General features: G+C 40.1%; 2 protein-coding genes across 4 annotated transcripts in view; both read right to left on the bottom strand.

Annotated features, from left to right (window-relative positions):
* gsg1l (gsg1-like) overlaps window positions 1–22533 on the bottom strand; it is a 39158-nt gene that overhangs the window by 7216 nt on the left and 9409 nt on the right. The window contains exons 2-3 of the mRNA XM_079644604.1: window positions 19662–19709; window positions 1629–1781 (exon numbers count right to left, since the gene is read on the bottom strand). Coding sequence (XP_079500730.1) covers window positions 1629–1781; window positions 19662–19709 — 201 coding nt within the window. The remainder of the gene's footprint in view (window positions 1–1628; window positions 1782–19661; window positions 19710–22533) is intronic.
* Window positions 6306–10773, bottom strand: LOC307015776 (zinc finger MYM-type protein 1-like). Of its 3 annotated transcripts, none has more exons than XM_079644601.1 (3): window positions 10344–10733; window positions 9587–9670; window positions 6306–9442 (listed from the first exon to the last, which is right to left on the bottom strand). In XM_079644601.1, the coding sequence occupies exon 3, from the start codon at window positions 8829–8831 to the stop codon at window positions 6984–6986; it is 1848 nt and encodes a 615-aa protein (XP_079500727.1). In that variant the 5' UTR covers window positions 8832–9442; window positions 9587–9670; window positions 10344–10733; the 3' UTR covers window positions 6306–6983. The 3 variants fall into 3 exon arrangements, with proteins under 3 accessions (XP_079500727.1, XP_079500728.1, XP_079500729.1); XM_079644603.1 differs by having other exon boundaries at window positions 8852–9442; window positions 10344–10773; XM_079644602.1 differs by lacking the exon at window positions 10344–10733 and having other exon boundaries at window positions 9587–10332.

The raw sequence follows: 22533 nt of genomic DNA, 5'->3' as shown, positions 1-22533 counted from the left end.
AGGCCAAAGAGTAATGAAAACCTACAAATATTTGAGGGTTGGATCAAAATGTTAAAATAGCCGGATTCTGATTCTGGTTTGGGACATTAGTTTAGTAAGTCATGGTTTGTTTAAACTAAGTATAATTTGCCACAGATCAGAATGTCTAGATCACAGTAATTGGTAAATGCTCCCCAGAGGAAGAACCCGACAGATTTTTTAATAACCCTATCCACTCTCCTCTTGCACCAACATCAGGGATTACATTATTAGCCCCTCCCTTTCAACACTTTAAACTAATGCTGCTGTACACCCTCAGTGTGTTTCCTATTTCTTACATAACAAAAAGATAATCTGCCTGGATAATTACAATTAACCGAACAACAGTAAATCACTTTTGCTATTTGCAGCTCAACATATTATCAGTAATAAATCAGAACACATGTAAAGTATCATAATTAGTCATTATACGGCACCAATTGATTTAACATGAGACACCCAATCAATTAGAGATAGGGTAACAATCGCTCATAATCATACAGTAAATCAAGAAAGCCATAAATGCAAAGGAGGAAATGAGAGAAATGAATGAAAATCACAATCTTTCTTTGTGTGTGTGTGTGTGTGTGTGTGTGTGTGTGTGTGTGTGTGTGTGTGTGTGTGTGTGTGTGTGTGTGTGTGTGTGTGTGTGTGTGTGTGTGTGTGTGTGTGTGTGTGTGTGTGTGTGTGTGTGTGTGTGTGTGTGTGTGTGTGCGTGTGTGTGTGTGTGTGTACAAATATTTTCTTCTCGACCTTGACTCGTGTGTGTGTCACATGCCAGTAAGGGTACATGGGTCTTCTGCTTTACTGGATGTTTTACAGTATTCATTGTAGCTTTGATACTACCCGTCAAAAAAATGTATTTCCAAAATTATATTTAAAAAGCAGGTTGACGTCATCATGCTTGGCCAACACCACTAGGCTTCACTTTTTACCATTGTGACAACTACTTTAGCATCATTTTAAAACATGCTTATTGTCCACTTTGTAACTCAAGAAAAAGTACTATATCATTATGCTATATGGTTTCCCTTTCCTGTAGTGTTGTATTGGTTTTTGTGCATATGAATGGTCTGCAAAGGCTAAAATCCCAAAGTTGAGAGAGTTGCTCTCCTGCACACTTTCATGGGTGAAAACAGGTAAAAAAAATAAAGAGCTTTTTGAACATGTCACAGTAGAGGCACAAAATAAAAATATGAACCTAAATTAACATAACCTTTACATTGAGGTTAAGATAATTGTTTCGCTTGTTGTGAAAAAAAATCACTTCACACACTTAATTAATGATGTAGTGTTTATCATGTTTTAGTTATAGTGCCTGTAAATGTGCTTTAATGTGAGAAAAAGGATAGCCGTTTGCAACATGGTTGAAATGGAGCCAACTTCTTGTATAAGAGGTTTAACATGAGTTGGGGGAAGAAATCCTACAATCCTACACAGCGACAGCTTCCAGGGGATAACCTCTGACCATGGGCGACCTCTGACAAATCTCCAACTACTTATCCTCATGTCTGAATGTGTTCAAATAATACGATGTGCACTACTTCCCCGGAGGAACGGCCATAAAAGGTTAAGAGGTTTCGCATGTCTTTTCAGGCGTCCCATCTTACCCGACAGCACGGTGAAGACGGCGGCGAAGGCGTTGAGTTTAAGTCCGTCGATGACGTTGTTTGAGTGGAAAAGCTCGAGGCACATCAGACTGAAGCCAACCACCAGCAGCAGGATATAGAGGACCTCGGACACCACCGACAACCACAGCACACCTGCAATACACACATTGCATATTGCAAAAGCATTACGCAAAAAGCAAAACAAATAGCTTCAGGCTAAAAATACAGGGTGAGTACTGATAACACAATGGCAGAGGACTATTTGGCAATATTTTGGATTAAAACCCAATGCTTAGGTAGGTAGGTAGTAGCAACCTGAAAGCGATGTGGTAATCTGTAACTTTTTTGGTTAAGATCAGTACGCGCTGTACAGATATCAAGAGTCAGCCTATTGAGTAGCTAACCCTACTGAGTTCTCGCTTTAAAACAGATCAGAAACATAAATAAATTATCCATAAAAGTAAGTTATCAAACACTTTTTTTTAGTTGAAAAAACTTTGAGAAAACTCTACTTGGATTGCGGGAATTTGTGGCATCAAACACAAACATTGAAATATGAATACAGAACTCAAGCGAACGAGATAAAAACAGGCTTCACACATTTAAAGGCATAGATCCCAAAACACACACACACACACACACACACACACACACACACACACACACACACACACACACACACACACACACACACACACACACACACACACACACACACACACACACACACACACACACACACACACACACACACACACACACACACACACACACACACACACACACACACACACACACACACACACACACACACACACCTTTGTACCTTTGTACATCAATTACAAGCTAAATAACACATCTAAATGTAAGATTTTACATGAGCAATACAAACCTGAAGTTATCTGTCTCCTATAATCTTCTATGTGACCTCAATGACTGTTCAAGTGATCATTTGAACAAGTCAAAATAGAGCTTTTTAACAATGTGCTTAGTTACCACCTCTTAAATCCACCAACAATGGATTGCCACTCATGGGCAATGGGAAGCTTCTTAAGTTTACTTTTATGTGAATACAAAACCATAGTGAAACAAAAATGCCATTTGACAATCAAAATAACTACATTTCACATATGTTTCCGATTGAATCACAACATTTCAAATGCCATTATGTATTTGTTTCAAGTGTTTATTTTCCATTCTTTGTAACAGATCACTTTGAGATCGTAACAGAGATTGCTGTAGTGTAAAGTAAAAAACAATGTTCCTTACTGCATGGCTTACATTACATTGTTCTCAAATGATAATCTTAAGTAGGAGTGTGTCTGTATCAGGCGTTGTCTTTCAGATGACACACAAAGGGCAAAGGGATAAAAAACATCAAACTGAATGCAGCAATGACTTGTGGGACAACGCTCCTCTTATTCAGACTTCACCATGTTTCCCTTTTTGCTCCGTGTCGCTCTCCAAGGTATGCCCACTGATACAGAAGTTAACTAAGAAACACAAAGTTGTGCTGAAAGAGTTCCTTGTCTTGTACTTTGCAGACATCTGAAGCAATTCACTCATCACTCAGGGAGTAAAGCCACCATAACTTGCTGAAGAGCCAGGAGATTTGGACAGAGATCTGATTCAGAGGCATCGAAGCATAGATAGTTGAGGGAAAAAATATATAAATTCAGAATAAACTCTCTTATTGGCAGCACTTTTGTGTGTTTAAAGGGGCCCTATTATCCAAATTTCAGGTTCATATTTGTACTTTCGGCCTCTACTGTGACATGTTTACATGCTTTAATGTGAAAAAAGCTCTTTATTTTTCTCATACTGCCAGTGCAGCAGCTCCTCTTTTCACCCTCTGTCTAAAACCAGAGCCCAGTCTGCTCTGATTGGTTAGCTGGCCGGCTCTGATGTAATTGTTCGGCCACTTATGGCGCATTTCCACTACAGCGCGGAGCGCGGTTTAAGCGTGCCGTGCTGTGCCCGTTTTTGGTTGCATTTCCACTAGGCGTAGTTCCGGCTAGCGGGTACTTTTTCACAGTTTTCTGGCTCTCCAAAATCGAGGTTCTTTCCGGGCCAAACCGGGCTGAGTATGCTAAACTAGTGAGTGAATCGCTGGCAACTACAATAAAATGAACATATTTGTACCGTGATTTAATTGTAATACACGTTTCAAAATGATGCCGAAGTAACAACATACTGATACCGGTTAGTAAAAACCATGAATTAATGCTTTGACAAGTCTGTAGACAGACGGCATGCGAAAAAACCTTTTTAAATGCTTTCTAAATGGAGATTGGCTAAGCTAACGCAGTATATGCTCCGACCGTCCACACTCATAACAACGGCCTATACAGACATAAATAAACCAGCGACTGTATTCGCCATGACACAGACAGTCTGTGGTTTGTACTTTTGTCTAGTTTCTGAACAGATATGAGGAGCTGTGAGCACTGAGGGCTAACAGCTAGCGGCTGATGTTGGTTTTGTGTTTCGCATTGAAGATGACGTCACGGCTCCTACACTGCATTACTATAGTTACTACCCCAGTTCCTAAACTAATGGAAACGCAGCATAAAGTGAGCCTGGCCTACCAGGGCCTAACTATACCGTACTAAGCCGTGCAAGGCCCTGCAGTGGAAATGCGCCATTAGAGAGGCCCCGTCCCTTAGCTTATCACGTAAAATGTGTTGGAGCGCTATAGCCAATAGAAGCGTGAGTGTTACATAGTGATGTCATTAAGGTGCTCTTTACACGAGAACGCAAATGGTTGTATCCGCTATTTTTCTCTTTCGTATAGCCCGTTCTTTCACACGAGGCCGTAACGGAAACGCGGAAACGGACCCCGCAAACAATAACGGGTCCCAAGGATGGCCTATACGATCATTTCCTGATAACGATGAAGCTTTAGCCCCACCTCTCCCCACCTCTGCTGCTCACTGCTGTAGCATGGTCAGTAGCTAACTGCTACTGCTACTGACCATGCTACAGATGTTAGTGCAAAATCTACAGCTCCTCTACCACAACCATCAGCAACAAGTGGACGTGGAGAATTACATGAACTACATGTTGCTAAATCCACCGCGGGGCATAAACAGAAGGGCAACCATGGCAACCATGCTCGGGGGTCTTCTTCGCTGCTTATGTTGTATTTTGTGGCAGAAGTACAGCGCCACTTACAGGCCCGGCATATGTACTACAGCGTCTCGAGCGCTTTCGAGCGGTCTCGTGTGAACGGAATACTTTTTTGATATCTTATTCGGTTCGTTTGCATTTCGTATGTAAATGGGGTCTAAGTGTGTTGGAGAGAAACTCAACTTAACCTATTAAAACAGTTTTTGAATCAAGCTGAGACTTACTGGCATTTTCACTTAATATATTCATTGTTTCCCTTAAATTTTTTAGAAAGCATTAGAATGCATTATATAAAGCACTTAGAGTCTACTTGGCACTCTATAAAATGTAATCTACATGTAACTTTTTATTAAATAAAGAGTCTTTGTTGACCTTCACTTCTGGTGCTTTTGTGTGTGGAAAATGACCAGATTTCCATTTTGTTGTTCTTCTGCCCTAACTGCACAGACTGAAGGCGGGGAAGTTGAATTGTCCTTCCATTTGTTCTGTTTACATCCATTCATCCAGTCTTGGATGACAGAGATACTGCGATGAATCTCTAAAGGATGATGATACATTTCTCATCTGCAGGCAAGACACAACCCCTACATCTCAAAACAAGGTGAAGTATTTGTTTCTGATCTGGTAGGGGAGGGGGCGTTTGATATATCCATCTTCTTGTCTGACACTCACTGGGCCCTCGGGTTGTACAGGTCTGTAAAAAAATCCCATCAGAGCAGAGAGAGACATTTTGCAGGATGATGAACACGTTTTACAACCCTACTGTACTCCTTCACGCTCTCCTCTAAAAATGTGAAGATTTTTAGAGGAGAGACGAGTTTTCATGCCCTCAGGATTCACTCTTACCAGCAGAACTCGCACAGCTTTCTATATTTATATTTTCTAAAGGCAGAAGCTTCTCTTGAATACACAATCTTTAAGTAAGTTTGAGAGAGCTTAAGGATCTCCAAACTGCAGACACAAGACATTGGGTGCAATTACAAAGGGTGAAATTTAACTAAAGATCATTTGTAAGAAGATGACTTGAATATTTCAGAAGTTTGTTCACACATTGTTCATTGTTTCATCGGATTGTGTTAAATGCAGACTAATTTCCTTCCTAAGGATGTTTCTTTACAACACAACTGCATTGTCGTATAGGTTTTGAGAGTGTTTTATCACAGATTACTAACACACACTCGAGACTCTTAATCAGGTCTTTGTTCTGTGCAAATATCAACATTGATACTCTTTTATGCATGTCCGTTTATTAAATTAAATGTTTATTTTAAACCAAACCACAATCTTTGACTGAGAAGCTTTGTTGTGTTTTTGTTTTAAGGTGTTAAAAACAGTCCCCGTAATCGTGGAGAAAACATGTTTTTCTAAATGATTGATTGAGGGTTTGGTTTAGTTGTACTGTATAGGAATGTCAATTAGAAAAAGACAGGATGGGACAGATGATATGAGCTGATGGTTTATTTCAGACATGAAGCAAGAAAAGTAAAAATAATTAATCCATACAAGCAGGGCCGGCCCTAGACATTTTGGTGCCCTAGGCGAGATTATGATTTGGTGCCCCCCCCCGCCTCCAAGCAATACACAATAGAATATATAAAGAATAAATGAAAAATCTCTACAAAAGACCAATACACTACAAAAACTGAAACTTATTGACATAGGTAATATACATAAAGAAGGTTTCAAATGTATTCATTATTGTATGAACATGTTTTAATTGGGGGGTGGATGTCACATCCTCTAGGGGGGTCCAGGGGTATGCCCCCTTCGGAAAGATTTGTTTTAACATTTTAAAGTAAAATGCTTCAATCTGGTGCACTTTGAGCAGAATTACTAGAGACTAGATCTAGGGGTACAACTCTAAACACCCATATGAAAAAGATTGGTTTACATTTTAATAACCAAATAAGTATGTGAACATAACCAATAACCCACAGCCAATAACAAATAAATGTAACATATTTTTTATGTATTTTATCCTTATTATTATTATTGTAGTTATTAAATGAAAATCACTCATCAAACAAAAGTAGCTTCTCTTAAAACTTCAAGAAAAGAAAGTGCAAACGTGGACAAAAATATAGCCAACGGAGCTCTTACAACTGAGGTTATTGCAAATAAATTAAGATAATGAACAACATTACACACACTATAAATCAAATGAAACAGGCAATCAGAACAACAAGTCTCTGCTATGTTATTGTGTCCTTTAATTAGTCCACATCCTTAAAGTCGGACACGTCTGGACTTCCTTGCTGCAAATTCATTTATTGTGTCGTCAAATGATATTTGCCCCGAAACCTTGCGATTGATGCTTATTAAAGCTAATCCATTGAGGCGTTCTTGAGCCATTGACGACCTCAGGTATGTTTTAATGAGCTTCAATTTGGAGAAGCTCCTCTCCCCAGCAGCAACTGTCACTGGAATAGTGACAGCGATCCTGAGGGCCACCCACATATTTGGATACACTTCGTTCATTTTCTTCTCCTGTAGGAAAGTCAGAAGTTCCAGGGTAGTCATGTTGGCTTTTGGCAAAGCTGGGAAATTCTGCATCTCCAGTGCAAGTTCCCTCTTATCCAGGTCTGACTGCCCACCCCAGCTCAGGGTGTTGCTGAGTGTTTCACACTGCTTCGTCAGATCTTCCTTTGGCAGGTCAGGGAAGTTGAGTAGCACCCCAAACTTTTTCTCTACTTCACCTAAGGCCTTGAATCGCTCCTGCAGTGATGCAATGGAAACATCCACCACCATATTGAAAAAAGAAACTTCGAGTTTCTTTAGTGCATCACTCACTTGCTCCTCCTGGGACTCATAGGAGAACTGTCTCTTGGTTGATCTCAGCCTCTTCTGCTTGAGAACAGCTTCCACATTCATTTGGCCACAGATGTCTTTGGCAGATGCTTGGGCAGAAGCAAATCCATTGCCTCTGTAGCTGACCAAAGAAACTTCTGTTTTTCTCAGGAGGTCAACAGCAATATCCAGCTGCATTGACACTGATTGCAACATTTTGCTGACATGTTTGATGTTGGTCAGGATGTCATACCATACCACAGTGCATATTGCAAAGCGGTATGATCCAACCTCTTCAGCCAAAGATTGTGCCTCAATTTTTACGACTCCATCTGTGGCTTTATCCCTCACCTCTAGAAGTGCATCTCTGACTTCTGCAGCCTGATACCTTACAGCCTCTATGCTGTTGATCCGACTCTCCCATCTGGTATCAGACCATGATTTCAATGTGATGTTCACATGGCTTTTTAGGATGGACCATCTCTGAGTGGAGGCAGAGAAGAGTGTGAAAAGCTTCTGCAGGTAGCCAAAGTAGCTAGTGGCTTCTGCAGAGCTTTTTGCTGCATCAGCTACCACCAGGTTCAATGTATGTGCTCCGCATGGCACAAATAAAGCCCTTGGATTGATTTGAACAAGTCTGGCTTGGACTCCTTTCCTCTTTCCTTTCATATTTGCACCGTTGTCATAAGACTGCCCTCTACAGTCTTCAAAAGGGATATCAAGCTGTTCTAATCTCTTTAGAATCAGGGTTGAAAGGCTTTCTCCAGTGGACTGTTCTACCTCAAGGAACCCCATAAAATGTTCTTTTATTTGGGGCGTGTCCTGGGTTGTAACTAGTCGAATAATGACTGATAGTTGCTCTGTATGGCTCAAATCTGGGGTGCAATCCAAAATAATTGAAAAGTATTTGGATTGTTTGATTTCCTTGACCATATGGTCCCCAATCTTCCCACTGATGCAATCTATCAGTTCATTTTGAATTCTTTTTCCCAAATAGGAAATATTGGTGGTTCCTCTTTGGACCTCAGCAACATGCTGTTTGAGGACTGGGTCGAACTTCGCCATGAGCTCTACCTCCTTCAGGAAGTTGCCATTATTTGGCTGGTTAAGTGTTTCTGTCGTCCCTCTAAAGGCAATATTTCGCTCTGCCAACGACTGAATTATTGCCACCAACCTGGTCAGGACTTCACGCCACTTCCTCTTTTCAGCCTCCATAAGTGCCATTTCTACCTTGTCTATAGTTAGGCCCTTTTCAAGTCGAGTCTCCAGTTCCTTCCACAACGTCATGTGCCTAGAGTGTTCTGGGCTGTTCTCATGTGTTTTTAGTTTGTCAGTGCAATTTTTCCAGTCATTTAGTCCACTGCTGATTAGTTGGTACTCTTTTTGGGAGAACAGCTTGCAGCAAAAGCAGTAAATACTTTAGTTTTTCTTGGAATACACAACCCAGCTCCTCTTGATTGTCTCTCCATTCACTAATCTTCTGTAAAAGTAGTGATGATGGCAACTTCTCCCTCCATCCTTTTTAGGAAAAGTGAAGTCGGATTTTAAATGATATGGCCCACGTCTGACTAACTCCATCCTCACTGTATCACTCAGTGCTGGCCAGTCAGCAGGATCTGAGGGGACTGCAATGGTGGACTCAGGTGGGCCTGGGCAGTCAGCAGGATCTGAGGGGACTGCAATGGTGGACTCAGATGGGCCTGGGCAGTCAGCAGGATCTGAGGGGACTGCAGATGGGCCTGGGCAGTCAGCAGGATCTGAGGGGACTGCAATGGTGGACTCAGATGGGCCTGGGCAGTCAGCAGGATCTGAGGGGACTGCAGATGGGCCTGGGCAGTCAGCAGGATCTGAGGGGGCTGCAATGGTGGACTCACATACTATGCTCGTTATTCCTTCACCTGCAGGCAGGCAATCCAAACATGCAAATAAGTTATTCATGCTTCAGTTTTCATTATTTATCATAATAATAACAATAATAATAATGACAAAAAAGTAGTGTATGAACGATTACACAGAGACCATAAATGTTTGGCAAAACTTACATTCTTCAGAGTGTGATGTACATGGGAGATCAGATGTTCCTTCTCCAGCAACTGGGGGCTTTTTGAGGTATTTCTCAAGTGCAGCTGGACATTTATAGGGTAGATATTAGCACATTACAAGCAAAAACATTTATATACAGTCAGGCAAAAATAACTGCTGCAATCTGCCTCAGCTGTATGCAAGTTCACAACTGGCCTATATAAAAGTGAGGTTCTGCTGCCCCAGGAGATCATTTGCAAACATAAGTAACAACTAAATAATAACACATGCCCATATTGGTTGGTCAGCCTCACTTTATACAAAGGAGCAGTTATCCAGATAGCTTTCTTCTGGCTAACATTAACATTATTTCGTTACATCAGCATATAAAACAAAGCATTGCACAATAATTAGACATTAAAAAGTGCAGAAAATAAAAAATATATAATAGAAAATAAACAGAAAAATAAATATATATATATACACACAAGTTGACCGTGAAAATAAACTATCTGACAAATTAAACACTATTGGAGGATCAATTTACAGCTATCACAATATAAAAGTAGGATATTTACAAAAAGATTATATAGGAATAATAACACATAAATAAAAACTTAAAATCATTTGTATCTATCATTCTGTATCAGAGGCTCGCTGCTAGCATGGCATCAAAGCTGTATCATGGCTACCTCCTTAGCTAGCTAGCTAGCTTAAAATCAAATGTCTAACGGTACAGTACATACTGAATTTTTTTTTTTGCACAAGCCGACTTACCTCTGTCTTTGACTTTCGATTCCTCCTGTTCTTTTTTCCGTTTCCTTCCCGTTGCCCCAGAAGGCTTGGACCTTTTCATAATGCTAATGTTTTGCCTCTTGCTGTTGCGATCGTTGCGATCTCCGACACTTTCAGCTGGAGCTGCCGCGTCACTTTGGCTGTGAGCCACGGCCTGTGGGTGCCTGATAATAAGCGACCATCCCCCCCTTTCATCACTTACAGTTACAGCGCCCATCGTACAGGGCAAATGCAAAATGTTGACGCCGGCCCGGGGTGCAAAGGGTGTTTACTTTGTTCAATTATTGTAAATGTATTACATCAAGGGCAGAACATTTGGCTGAATAAAAATAATTTAAATTTTTTTTATTAATTTTTTTTTTCTCCCAGCGCAGCGCGGCAGCGCCCCTCCAGATCTGGCGCCCTAGGCGACCGCCTAGTTCGCCAGTGGGAAGGGCCGGCCCTGCATACAAGCAGAGTTTAGTGACTAAAAGTCATAAAGTTCTAACTAAACCCAAGAATGAACTAAATTCATTCATCATTGAAACTTAAGAATATTGTTTGCTAATAAAGCCATAGTCATTTAAAGGACAGTATTCACAACAGACAGAAAGAAGGATATAACATTTGGATCTGAAAGAGACTTAAAGTTTCTCTTTCATGATATGAAACACCAAAGTCTGAAGAAATCTCTGAAAAATGGAGCAGGAGAAGAGAGGATGAGCAGAGACCTCGGGGGGACGTCGGTGATAAAAGTATCCACTAAGCACTTTACAATGTCAAGGTGCAAAACTAATGTGACGTCTGCTCAGATCATCTGAAGGAGAAACAAACCTGGGGCTGAACCCTTCAGGATGACAAACAGCGTGATGTTTTCTCTTTAGAAACCTGTTCTGCCGTCGGCGCGGTTCTATGGTCTGTCCAGACTGAAATATCTTAACAACTGCTGTTGCATCGTCATGAAGTTTAGTTCAGACATTGGTGTTTCCCTCAGGATGAATTGTAAAAACATTGCTGGTCCTCTGTTTTTCAATCTAGTGCCATCAACAGGTCAATAGTGTGGTTTATGACTTTCATCAACTCTCGCTGTACTTTGTTTTTACCATCACAACTCATGTTAGTGAGATTGTGATATGAGACCAGATATCCTCGTACCCTGGTTTTAAGGTCTATAATTTTATATAATACCTAATGTTTTTAAGGTAGTATTATAACAACTCAGGACAGCTGATTGAAATCGGGACTGTCCCAAGTTTTAAGAACGCCTAATCACCCTCATTTAGTCTCTCCCTTTACTTCGTCTTACATTTTGATTTGTTAAATTTGATTTTTGTACCTTGTACTGAAAAGGCAACCTTATTGTCTGAGAAGAGAAACCAATGCTGCAATAAGCAGAATAAGCAACAACAAAATAGACCAGTGTCTCACCTCAAATAAATAAATAAAAGAAAAAGAAAAAAAGGTAGATTTATTGATACTTTAAAAACTAAGAAAACTGTAAATAGTTTTCTTATGGTCGATACGTTTTGCATTTCTCACGTGGGCTTAGTTCTGCCGGTGCAGTCTTGACCACAGCACAGTTTATAAAGTCCTGGCTCTGGCCCCAATTTGATTTGTGTAATCAAATTTGTGTTGTCGGTTTTTCATTAAGAATGAACTTGGCTGTGAATGAGGAGCAGCTGTGTGTTATAAAAAACAGTGATCATGCAGGGCTCAAAGGAAGGTAGATTAACATATTGTATCCTTGTGTGAGAAGCAAGGTCGCCCCACTGGATGCACCATATCACTGCTCACCACCGCTCCCTGCAAAACACTACTGCTCTTCTTCCAGATGGCATCCACAGATGAAACCATTAGAAACTTTCATTATTAACAACCTGCTCTGCATGGAACAGAGAATTAGAGGCTACGCCCACCTGCAGCAAATATTCACGCTCAAATATTCTTTTTATGAGCTGCAGGATAAGATAATAAGCTGCTCATGTCTGCAGTTATTAGGAATCTGGAGGAGAGATGTTCTCTTATTATCCAGCCCCTTATACATCACATACAGTATGTATGAGGGCATGGGCATAGGAAGCATCCTGAATGTGGGGGGGACATTTTTAACAACATTTGAACATTTCCTGTATTCTGGTGCATTTTAACAGGTGGTTTGATACTTTTATGTGGCTATACTAGAATGAGGAAAATAATGGGTACATTTTGTAATTTCATCCACTAGTAAATAAAGGAAACATATTTGATTATTAATTCAGAGCCGTCTTTGAATTAATAAAAAGCAGTTTAAATGCCAATGTTTTGTACATTTATATACAACAATAAATATTTGTGAGTGCATTGAGAGATATTGTTGTGGAGAGTCATTTATATATAAGTCGCAAAATACATTTGTGAATCCTTCTGTGAGCATTTATTAATATTGAGACTGATCTGACTCCATACAGATGTTAAGTTCACCTAGGAATGGTATCATTGACTTAAATGTTCAAATAAATGTTGCTCTTCTGTCTATATTGGTCATATGATGCCCCTTGACTGAAAGGTTTCTTGTTCAATATCCCCACTGATTTCCTTAAAATTCTGGGATGAGAGTCCACATCATAATTTACTCTAAACTGTAATTTCCCTTTCATCACTTACCTCAGCAATGGACCTCTCTCCACTGTCCCTGTATTCTGCCTCTGACTCACTCTCAAGCGCCTAGATGTCAAGAGAGGTGGTGAAGTGATAATTATTTATTGAGCAGTATACTCTTTCACATTGAATCATAACAAGTCATACTGAATGTAAATACTCTAAAGTAAGTCCCAGTCTGTGACATTGGACATTTTGAAGACTCAAAGTCCCAAGCAGTAGGTAGAATATTAGCTCTAATATTAACTTTGAAAAAAATGTTCTTATGTCCATGTTGTCTGGGGGAGAACACATATCAAACCAAGAGATCGTCAGCTTTGATTTTCGCTGTATTAACAATGTCCTGAACATTTGGTGTGTGTGCCTTACCTCTGCTACCGGTATCGCTTCATACAACAGATCTGAGCTGTCCAACTATGGCAACACTCCTTGAACATGCGCGCGCTATGTGAGAATATGCCTTGGTACAAAGTAGCAGTGAAAACATGGTACAGAGTTTAATTGATTTGGGCATTCTCTCAATAAGCAAGTGGAATGGATTTGATAGTGAAGCACTGACACAGCGCTCTACAAAGTGCGGCGAGTGGATAGACCGATTCACGGACTTTCCACATGCTAAAAGTGGGGGGGTCTAAACTAATCATTTGAAAAAGTGGGGGGGACTTGTCCCACCCTCATATAATGGCTGCGACGCCCATGTATGAGGGTCAAATTTAAAAAACAAATAAGAAGCAAGGCCAAAGGCAGCAGTTGGTGGGAAAACATAATGTATGTGTAAATGTAAGAAACTTAGCACACTGTTTTGTATGACATGTTACGTTTCACATATTCCACACATCAATATATTAAACATTTTAAAATACATTAATAAAGTATACAATATGTATTCTACTTTACAGTATTTAAGTTTACATCCTGTTTCACCTTTTTTCTATTTTATGTGTATACTGTATGTTTGCCTACTTGCAACTTAGCTGCATCGTTATTCGTCTTGCACTATAGTTTATTCATTAATTTCCTTTTATTTCAGAATTGTTTTACATGGTGCAATTTTAGAGGAGCCTAAGTTAAAGTGTGAGAAGCGATTATGCTTTTCTTGTAGTGTGTTATAAATGTGTGTGTGCATGTAAATGGTCTGCAAAGGCTAAAATCCCAAAGTTCCCTCCAGAGGAAGTTTCTCTCCTGCCTGAAGCTTCCATTGGACTTTTTTGTTTACTTCCCTAACAGTGATGTCACTATGTAACACTCACACTTAATTTGACTAGCTTCTAACACATTGTACGTGATAGGGCAAGGGGCGGGACATCTTTAAGCGGTTGACCAATCAGAACAGAGCCGGCCAGCTAACCAATCAGAGCAGACTGGGCTCTGGTTTCAGACAGAGGTAGAAAATAGGTGCTACAGCACAGGCAGTATGAGAAAAATAAAGAGCTTTTTGAACATTAATGCATGTCAGAATAGAGACACAAAATACTAATATGAACTTGAAATTGAGAATTATATGTCCTCTATCATCAATCATTTTCTTGATAGATACATTTTTTTTTTTATTATGGGAGATTGGTTTGAATCTGATTGAAACCTAAATTAAAACAGAAGGCATTATCTTCATTTTTGTTGGGAGCAGGTTTACTCTAACATCCATAAATCAAAACTGACAACACATTGGAAAAATCCTGAGCTTGTTTCATTTCAATTAATACATGTCACTTTCCTTTTACTCCCTCCTCTGTCAATATAATTATGATGAAGGCCTCAGGAAGCCTCAGTTAAATCAGCCCGGAGAAAATATGAAAATATGAAACCTTTGGAATAGAAGGTTAAGTCTGAAACGGTTTTGACAAATAATCGGGCACAAATGGGATTCGCCAGATGTTTTGAGGCAAAAACAATAGAATTTGTTTTTCATTCTTTCTATAACTGCCTCCACCTTTTCAGATGTGTCTATGGAGGATAGTGAGTAAATAAACACAGGAAGTAAATCTTGAAGAAGGTCCCATTTGCCCTGTTATCAACCAGTTTTCATTTCATTCTCCAAATAGATTTTCTACATTTTCTGATCAGAATGAAAGATCAGCCTCAATGATTTGAGATTAAACAATTTAGATTTGAAAAAAGGAAACGTCATACTTGTTTCTTAAAGAATAATGAGCCCTTAGTGCAGACTCCACCTTAGTTTGCAGTAGGGCTGCTCAATTAATCGTATTTTAATCGCGATTACGATTATGGCTTGCAACGATTACGAAAACAACGTAATCTAAATAAAACGATTATTTTTTTATTATTATTATTACTTTTTTTTGGGGGGGGTTTTCAGTTGAATTATACTTAAAGTTCAGGGTAATCAACTGTTAAAAACATACTGTTCACATGTTTTTTCTCCAATAAATGGATGTTTTCAAAGCCAATGAATGAACACAATTAATAATCGCAATTACAATTATTGACCCAAATAATCCAGATTATGATTTTTGCCATAATCGAGCAGCCCTAGTTTGCAGTCTCTTAGAGGAGGACTAACAGAGAAGTAGAAGTACAGATTGCTCCTGGAAAGATGTTGGTTAAGAAACAGTTTTCACCCAAAAATAACAGCATTGTTTTTTTTGTTTCCAAGCTCTACGGCTGTCATACTGAGTGGTGATGCTCATTTAGACAAATAGTGAGAGCGAAAACCTTTCAGTTGGTTGTAATTGTGAAAAACATTATCAAACACAAATATAAAGTAGCACTAACAGATAATGAAATCCAAGGGAGCGTCACTAGTCCGTCATTCAACAGTGGAATTAGAATTTGAGGGATGAAACCCTGCAAAAGCCAGTGTCCACATAGTGCCTTCCTGCCAGAGAAAGGCACTACAGTATGTGGACACTGGCCCTAATGTCCTTTTGAAACGACTGCTTTATGTCAACAAAGTGTGTAACTTCAACCTACGGACAGACAACCTTCTCAGTCTAATCTTCACTTACGACTCTCATTATAGTTTTGGTGCATTCACACCAAGTGGTGTAGTGGGCGTTGGACGCGGGGATACGCCGTACCCCCACTTATTTGGAGCATGATCTTTTTTTTAATAGTCTAATAAATATAAAATCATTGCCAGTGTTATCAGTTGCAAGTGTGTATTTGTTGTAATAATGACAAAAACATTAACATTATTATTAGTAATTATAATATAAAATAAAAATGATTTCCTTAAAAAATTATGATTCGTCATCACGCTCGTGACCCCGCGGCGACCTGGGGGTGTTTCAGTGACACACCCACGGCCAGCCAGCTCGCAGCCCGCCAATTTTGCGGCAGCTCTTTCCCTCAAGAAGAACGCTAACTAAAAAGCTCTATAATGGCAGGCAAACATTTTTTACTTGACTTCTTTTCTAAAAAGAATATAATTCACAAGAAGAAAGAGGCTAGCAGCACCGAAGCTACAAATGAAGCTGCTACAAGTCCAGATTCAATGTTGTTTGCATAAGTAGGCTATATTTTTCGTTTCAGAGAGAGAGAGAGAGAGAGAGAGAGAGAGAGAGAGAGAGAGAGAGAGAGAGAGACTGAACCTTATGCAATTTAGGCCTATACATTGTTTATGTAACTTATGTGCCAGTGTGTCCATGGTTTTGAGTCTGTGTGTGTGTTGAGCACAGCGCCGTCTGTTTTTTGCATTACAGTAACTAAAGTAGGACTAAGCATACCAGTAGTTTCTGTGGACCTGTCTGCCCCTTTCGTGAGTGCACTGCGCGCGTGCGCACTTGTGTGCCATTGTTTTGGATGACCTAATTAAAATAGCGTCCCCCCAGTAAGAAAATCCCCACTACACCACTTTTCACACCTAATAGTTCGTTTTCTGGTGTGCAGTGCACCAGACAACAGTTTGTTACATTGTTTCATTTTTCAGAAGGTTCGGTTTGCGTTCACACGGGCAAAACTCAAACGGACTATAAACTTTAAACACAATTCATGTGCACGGAAATGCTGTTCAACCATTGGTCAGACATTAAGGGGGTAAAAACGCAAATCCCTGCACATTTCTACCGGAGCCTCCGTCATGGAGCATCGGCACTTTCGGCAGGTTATTCTCATGCTGCTGTTAATCTGGAGATCAACAGACACTAGCGGCCCGCGAATATGATTATGTAATCAGACAACGTCCTTTAAAAAACATTATGACACATATAATGAGAGACGTTCTGCAGTAAGGAGGGGCGTTTCACCGACGACAGGTGTTCTTAATTTTATGTAGTTGACGTAGCATTTTTACTTTACACTAAATAACCGCGGATGTCTTGAAAGACTCTTTCGCTAAAGATTTTGAAGATATCCACGTTCTTGTGACACGTAAATACTACGCTTCCTATGTTTTGGTGCGGACTGCGTTCACACCAGCAATGAACCGCTCCAGAGTTCGCAAGCAAGCGCTCCGAGACCACCTATTTTAGCGGACCAGATTCCGGCTGCTTAGTTCACTTAAGAGGTCTCGGATTGTGTTCACACCGACCCAAATGAACCGCACCAAGCGGCTAAACGCACCAGGGTTCGATTCAACCGGACTATACAAGGCAGGTGTGAACGCACCCTGCAGACGCTCAGATGTCATTAACTTTGACCTCAATTTAATTTACAATAAACGTCTTTAAAATGAACGTCCTTCTTAGAGCTGGACATCAGAACTACTTACTGCCAGAAGTGAAAGAGAAATCAGGCCTATATCTTAAATAAAAGTCAAAATAGTATGACTATAAAATAATCCCTTGCAAGTAAAAGTCTAACTCTTACTGAGGTAGATAATACAGACGTGTTACAGGATCAATGAAGGTAACATAAATAAGACGTGTTTCTCTAATAATATAAAAATTGATAGGTACTGTAACAGAGGTGATCTTTGGGGCCATAGATCTCGGCCTCCGTTACGGATTGTGTAGTTTTGTTGGTGGCGAAATATATAGACAAGTTTACGCGCCAAAACACGGGTAGCGCCATAACCCTACACAAATGCACTTCATTTCCGCCGGAAGTCTTTTGCACAGCGTCTGTCGGTGTAAACCGGTGTAAACAGTCAGACGGGCACTGGTGTAAACACAGCGATTTCGATGCTAACAGTGATGCTAGCTTGGGAACACGATTCTACTTCTTTGACTGGAGATGGCGTTACTCTCCCCCACCCGAATTCAGTGCAAAACTGGGAGGATAACATGACGACGTGGCCCAGCATAACGTACAGCAAAATTTGCTCCTACTTCGTTCAATCCATGGCAATAGATGGAAAAGCAATGGACAGTCTGAAGGCATATCATAAGGCTGCGCACATTCTACTTTGCCCACATGCTCCCGAAAATTGTTGACGATTTTGTTGAGGGAAGGTTACAGTTCTGCAGTAAATATCTCAGCATTTTAAAACCAAAATAAACTGCCTTATTTAGGTCATGCCCACAGGAGCCAACAGTTGTCTGTTGTTTACATAATGCACAATTTACATGATCTCTTTATGCTGTGCAATATATCATATGTGCCTGTACTGTTTGAGTGAAAATAAAGTTTGATGTAATTTAATTTCATTATTGCACTGTTATTGCATTATTGCATTTCATATGTTCCTTAGAGTGCTACAATTTCTTTTAACACAGTTCATCATTCATATTAAGCTCATACTGTACATAAATAACACTGAATTAATTAATTGTTGAGAGGAAACTAAAGAAATGGCTTCAACAAGAAAGATCACATGTTTAATCCTAACAGGTATTACAAATTAAAATATAAAAGCAGCCCACACAATTACATCACTATGAAAATATTCATATATAATATTAAAAAATACAATGCATGCAGTATTTGTTGTGTTTATCTGTATTTAATGAACAACATGGCTGGGTGCTGGGTGCTGGTTTGTGGTCGTAGCACTCTATCTAACCACTCGTTCAGGTGCTTTCTCGAGTGATTGCAACCAACTACCGCACACGTAGTTCCCGAACCACTTTTCTTCATGTTGTAATTGTTATATCCTCTTTGTCTCTGCGATATCAGTGCTTTGTCGGCACAACGGAGCTAGCTAGCAAAACAAACCCAGTCCGCCAAAACGGAAGTGCATTGCATCGAAGGGAGGAGTTCAGGATGTAGAGCGGAAACGGCTCAATAACTTGTGTATATGTATATGTGTTTTAGTTTGTCTGTCTCTGAATGCTGGCTTTATGTTGAAAAGTGTTTCCCTTCCCCCATGTCTGTTGCTGTTGATTGTGTGCACCTGGTGCCCTGTGTTGTCTCCTCCCCCCCCCACCTGTGTCTCATTACTGATTAGTGTGTCTGTGTATTTAGGCTCTGTTTCCCTGTCTGTTTTGGGGCAGGTAGTGTGTGTGAGATCCTTGTGGCTGGTGATTGTGCACACAAAAAACAGCAAGATTGAGGCTGTGTCCTGGGATTGAGTTTAATAAAGGCCCCCACCGGGTTATATTTTTGGACGTTCTGCCTCTGCCTCCTTGCTTGGTCGGGCCACTCAATTGTCAGCTTCACAGGTACAGTCATTATTTATATATTTTTAAATTGTTAGAATATAATAATGTTAAATGCAGATGAAAATAAGCCAGAAAGGTGCCCAATAAAGAGATGTGTGCATATTTATTTTGGTTTCCCTTGGTCTGACGAACAGGTGGGAGCGGCAGGAAGTAGCGGCGGTGGCTAATGATGGTCATTACTCACCTCTCTCTGACGCCGGGGCCAGATCAATGAAGCTCCGACACTTCTCACCTGAGAGAGTGGAGAGAGGGGAGTATAGGGGAGAAGAAGAGATAGAAGGCAAGGGGAAATGAGATGGGAACGAAGCAGAGAGAAGGGTGAGAAGGAGTTGGAAGGAAAGTCGAGAGGATGAGGGGATTTATGAGACAAGAAGAAAATGTGCATTAGTGACTGCTTCAAACCATACAAGTTAATAATGCATCAGGCCTGCAAACAGTGAGACTCTCCAGTATCAACACTTGGTTGAAATGGTTGATGCAGAGAACATGCTTTATTTTGCACAAAAGTTAAATGATGCTTGAATTATGGTAATTTTTGCTAACACTTAGTCATTATTTTGAGATTCTATGCCATAATTATAGTATGCTTAGTCATAATGCTGCTATGCTTTCTCTTTTTTTCTCTCAGTCATTAGTTAGAATCCTTTTCCCCCACAATTCTACATTTTAATTTGAGCTTTTTTCTTTTACTGGTGGAAATGGGCTTCCATATATATCCACACCTGCAACGCAGTCAACAGTTGTACTCAATAGTACAATATTATTCTGAGAGTATCTTTGCATAACGCAGTCTCATGTTGGATTTGGCTGCAGAGTTGATAGGAACTCAGGTCACAGATCAGCGGTTGCAACACGAGCCATAACTCAGCCTCTGCAGAGTCACCGGCAGCAGGCAGGAACATCCATTACCAGCCTGAATACTGCTACACACTGGCATGCACACCGACATACACACTGCTACACACACACTGAAGCACGAACAACAGATGAAGACACTCAGTTAGTCTCCTGGATGCCGAGTTAAAATCAGACCGGCGTGCAACTTTAATCCATGAAAAGTGCTGCAAAATAGAACAGATCAGTTACATACATCAGTTCATATGAAAACAAGTAAAAGTCCTGCATTCAAAACATTATTTAATTAAACGTATTAGCAAATTCAATACCTGAAATACTTAAAAGTATTGATTAATCTCTATCTCCATCAGCTTTGTGATGTGAACACACAAAAGAACACTTAATTTTTCAGTTTATCACATATATTTTATATCATCTGGAGAAATGTGCTTTTAACTGGAAATAAAGTGGTTTAAGGGTTGCTTAAAGGTGACCTATCATGCAAAAATGCACTTTTGTACGTCTTTTATACATGAACATGTGTCCCCGGTGTTCCAGGAACTCACCAAGTGTCAGAAAACACAACCCTCTCTATTTTCCTCCATACCCAAATCTCTAAAAAAGGGGCTGCAACGTATCTGATACAGACTGATCCAGATTTGAACACTTCTGTGACATCACAGAAGTGGCGCTACGGCTATTGGGCCAACTCCACCAATCAGGAGGACACAGCCACGGACATTGCCATTCGAAAGCGCATGAGACGCTGTAGTACATATGCCAGGCCTGTAGATGGTGCTGTTCTCACAGAACCAGACCATGCAAAGGCAGTGTTAAATTGAGCGAAATGAGGAATGGCTAAAATGCATGATCTGTTTGGTATTTTGAAAAATAAAAAGTATAAATATGCCTTATATAGGTATGGTCCTACACTATATTATTCAAATATAGCATGATAGGTCCATTTTAAATTATTATAGCTAGAATACTATTGTTAAACTGATTCCTACCAAGGAAGCGTCCTGGACTTTGAAAACACATACTCTAAATAGGAAGTGGGTCCTTTTGAGATCACCAATTGTTTCTGGAGTGTTTGAATCTTCGAGTGACACGACAGAGGAAAACTGAACCTCAACCCAATTGTCTGAAAGAGACATTTGCAGGCAACTGTAACGTTACACTTTTCAACATAAACAATTCCACTGCACTAAAAACACTATATATGGGTTAATCAATCACAATGTAGGCCTACTTCTTAAAGCATGCACTGCATTTACAGAACGAACCTCCTGCTGTAAGACTCGGAGACTTGTAACTATTGATTGAGACCATTAACTCATAAGGTGAATGTTACCTCAAGTTAAAAGTAGGTACATTTTCTTATCTTCTATGCAATCAGACTTCTGTTTGCAACAAGTAGAGTCACTTGCCTTTTCAGGACTGTATGTTTTTGCCTGACTGAGAAAAAAATATTGCTGATGTTTGTCTGAATCCATGTTATCCATTAAACCACCTTAAATAACTATTTGAATGCTTTTCATTTGAGTCCTCCTACCGGTCCAACAGTTCCCCAACTCTACCTAAATTAAAGTTAACATGTCAATGACCCTAGCTAAAAGTTGATCCATGACTCCCCTGTTATAAATGCAGCATGCTGTATTTGACGTATACTGGCCAGAAACTTATCTGAAGTGTTATAATGAATCTTTCCAAGGTTAAAACTCGAGAGGGACTTGGTGAGTTGCAGAGAAAGAGTGCGTTAAGGTGAGCAGCATGGCGTCTGATTAGGACATGAATCTAAAATGTTATTAAAGAATGAGTGGGCCTGTCTGTGACCTGGCGACAGCACTAACTTACAGAACAATCAGTATTCCTCCGCTTTCCCACTGCACATAGGAGGCAAATTATCCTATAATATGTCAACTATCCCAAGAAATCCCCGTTATCACACTGTGAATCCATCAGGCTGAAATTAAATAGATCTGCTTTAAAGAGGCTTCAGGTGGATTCCGATTTCTCTTCTAGTATCTTTTTCTTTTACGGCACATTCTACCCTTGCCCTGCAGCTCCGCAGTCAGTTTAATCAGTGATCCGATGTCATTCGGGGCTAATTGCAACTGTAATGAGTATGAATGGTCTTGTGAAAGAACGGCTAATGTAGCATTACTTCTACAGTAGTGTCTGCATTTTTCAGCCAGACCAGGTGCAGATTGCATGGA

This window comes from Notothenia rossii, assembly GCF_949606895.1.
Source record: "Notothenia rossii genome assembly, chromosome: 8".
Lineage (NCBI taxonomy): Eukaryota > Metazoa > Chordata > Actinopteri > Perciformes > Nototheniidae > Notothenia > Notothenia rossii.
The sequence above is the reverse complement of the archived record's forward strand: the minus strand, read 5'-3'. Positions and strand labels throughout refer to the sequence as shown.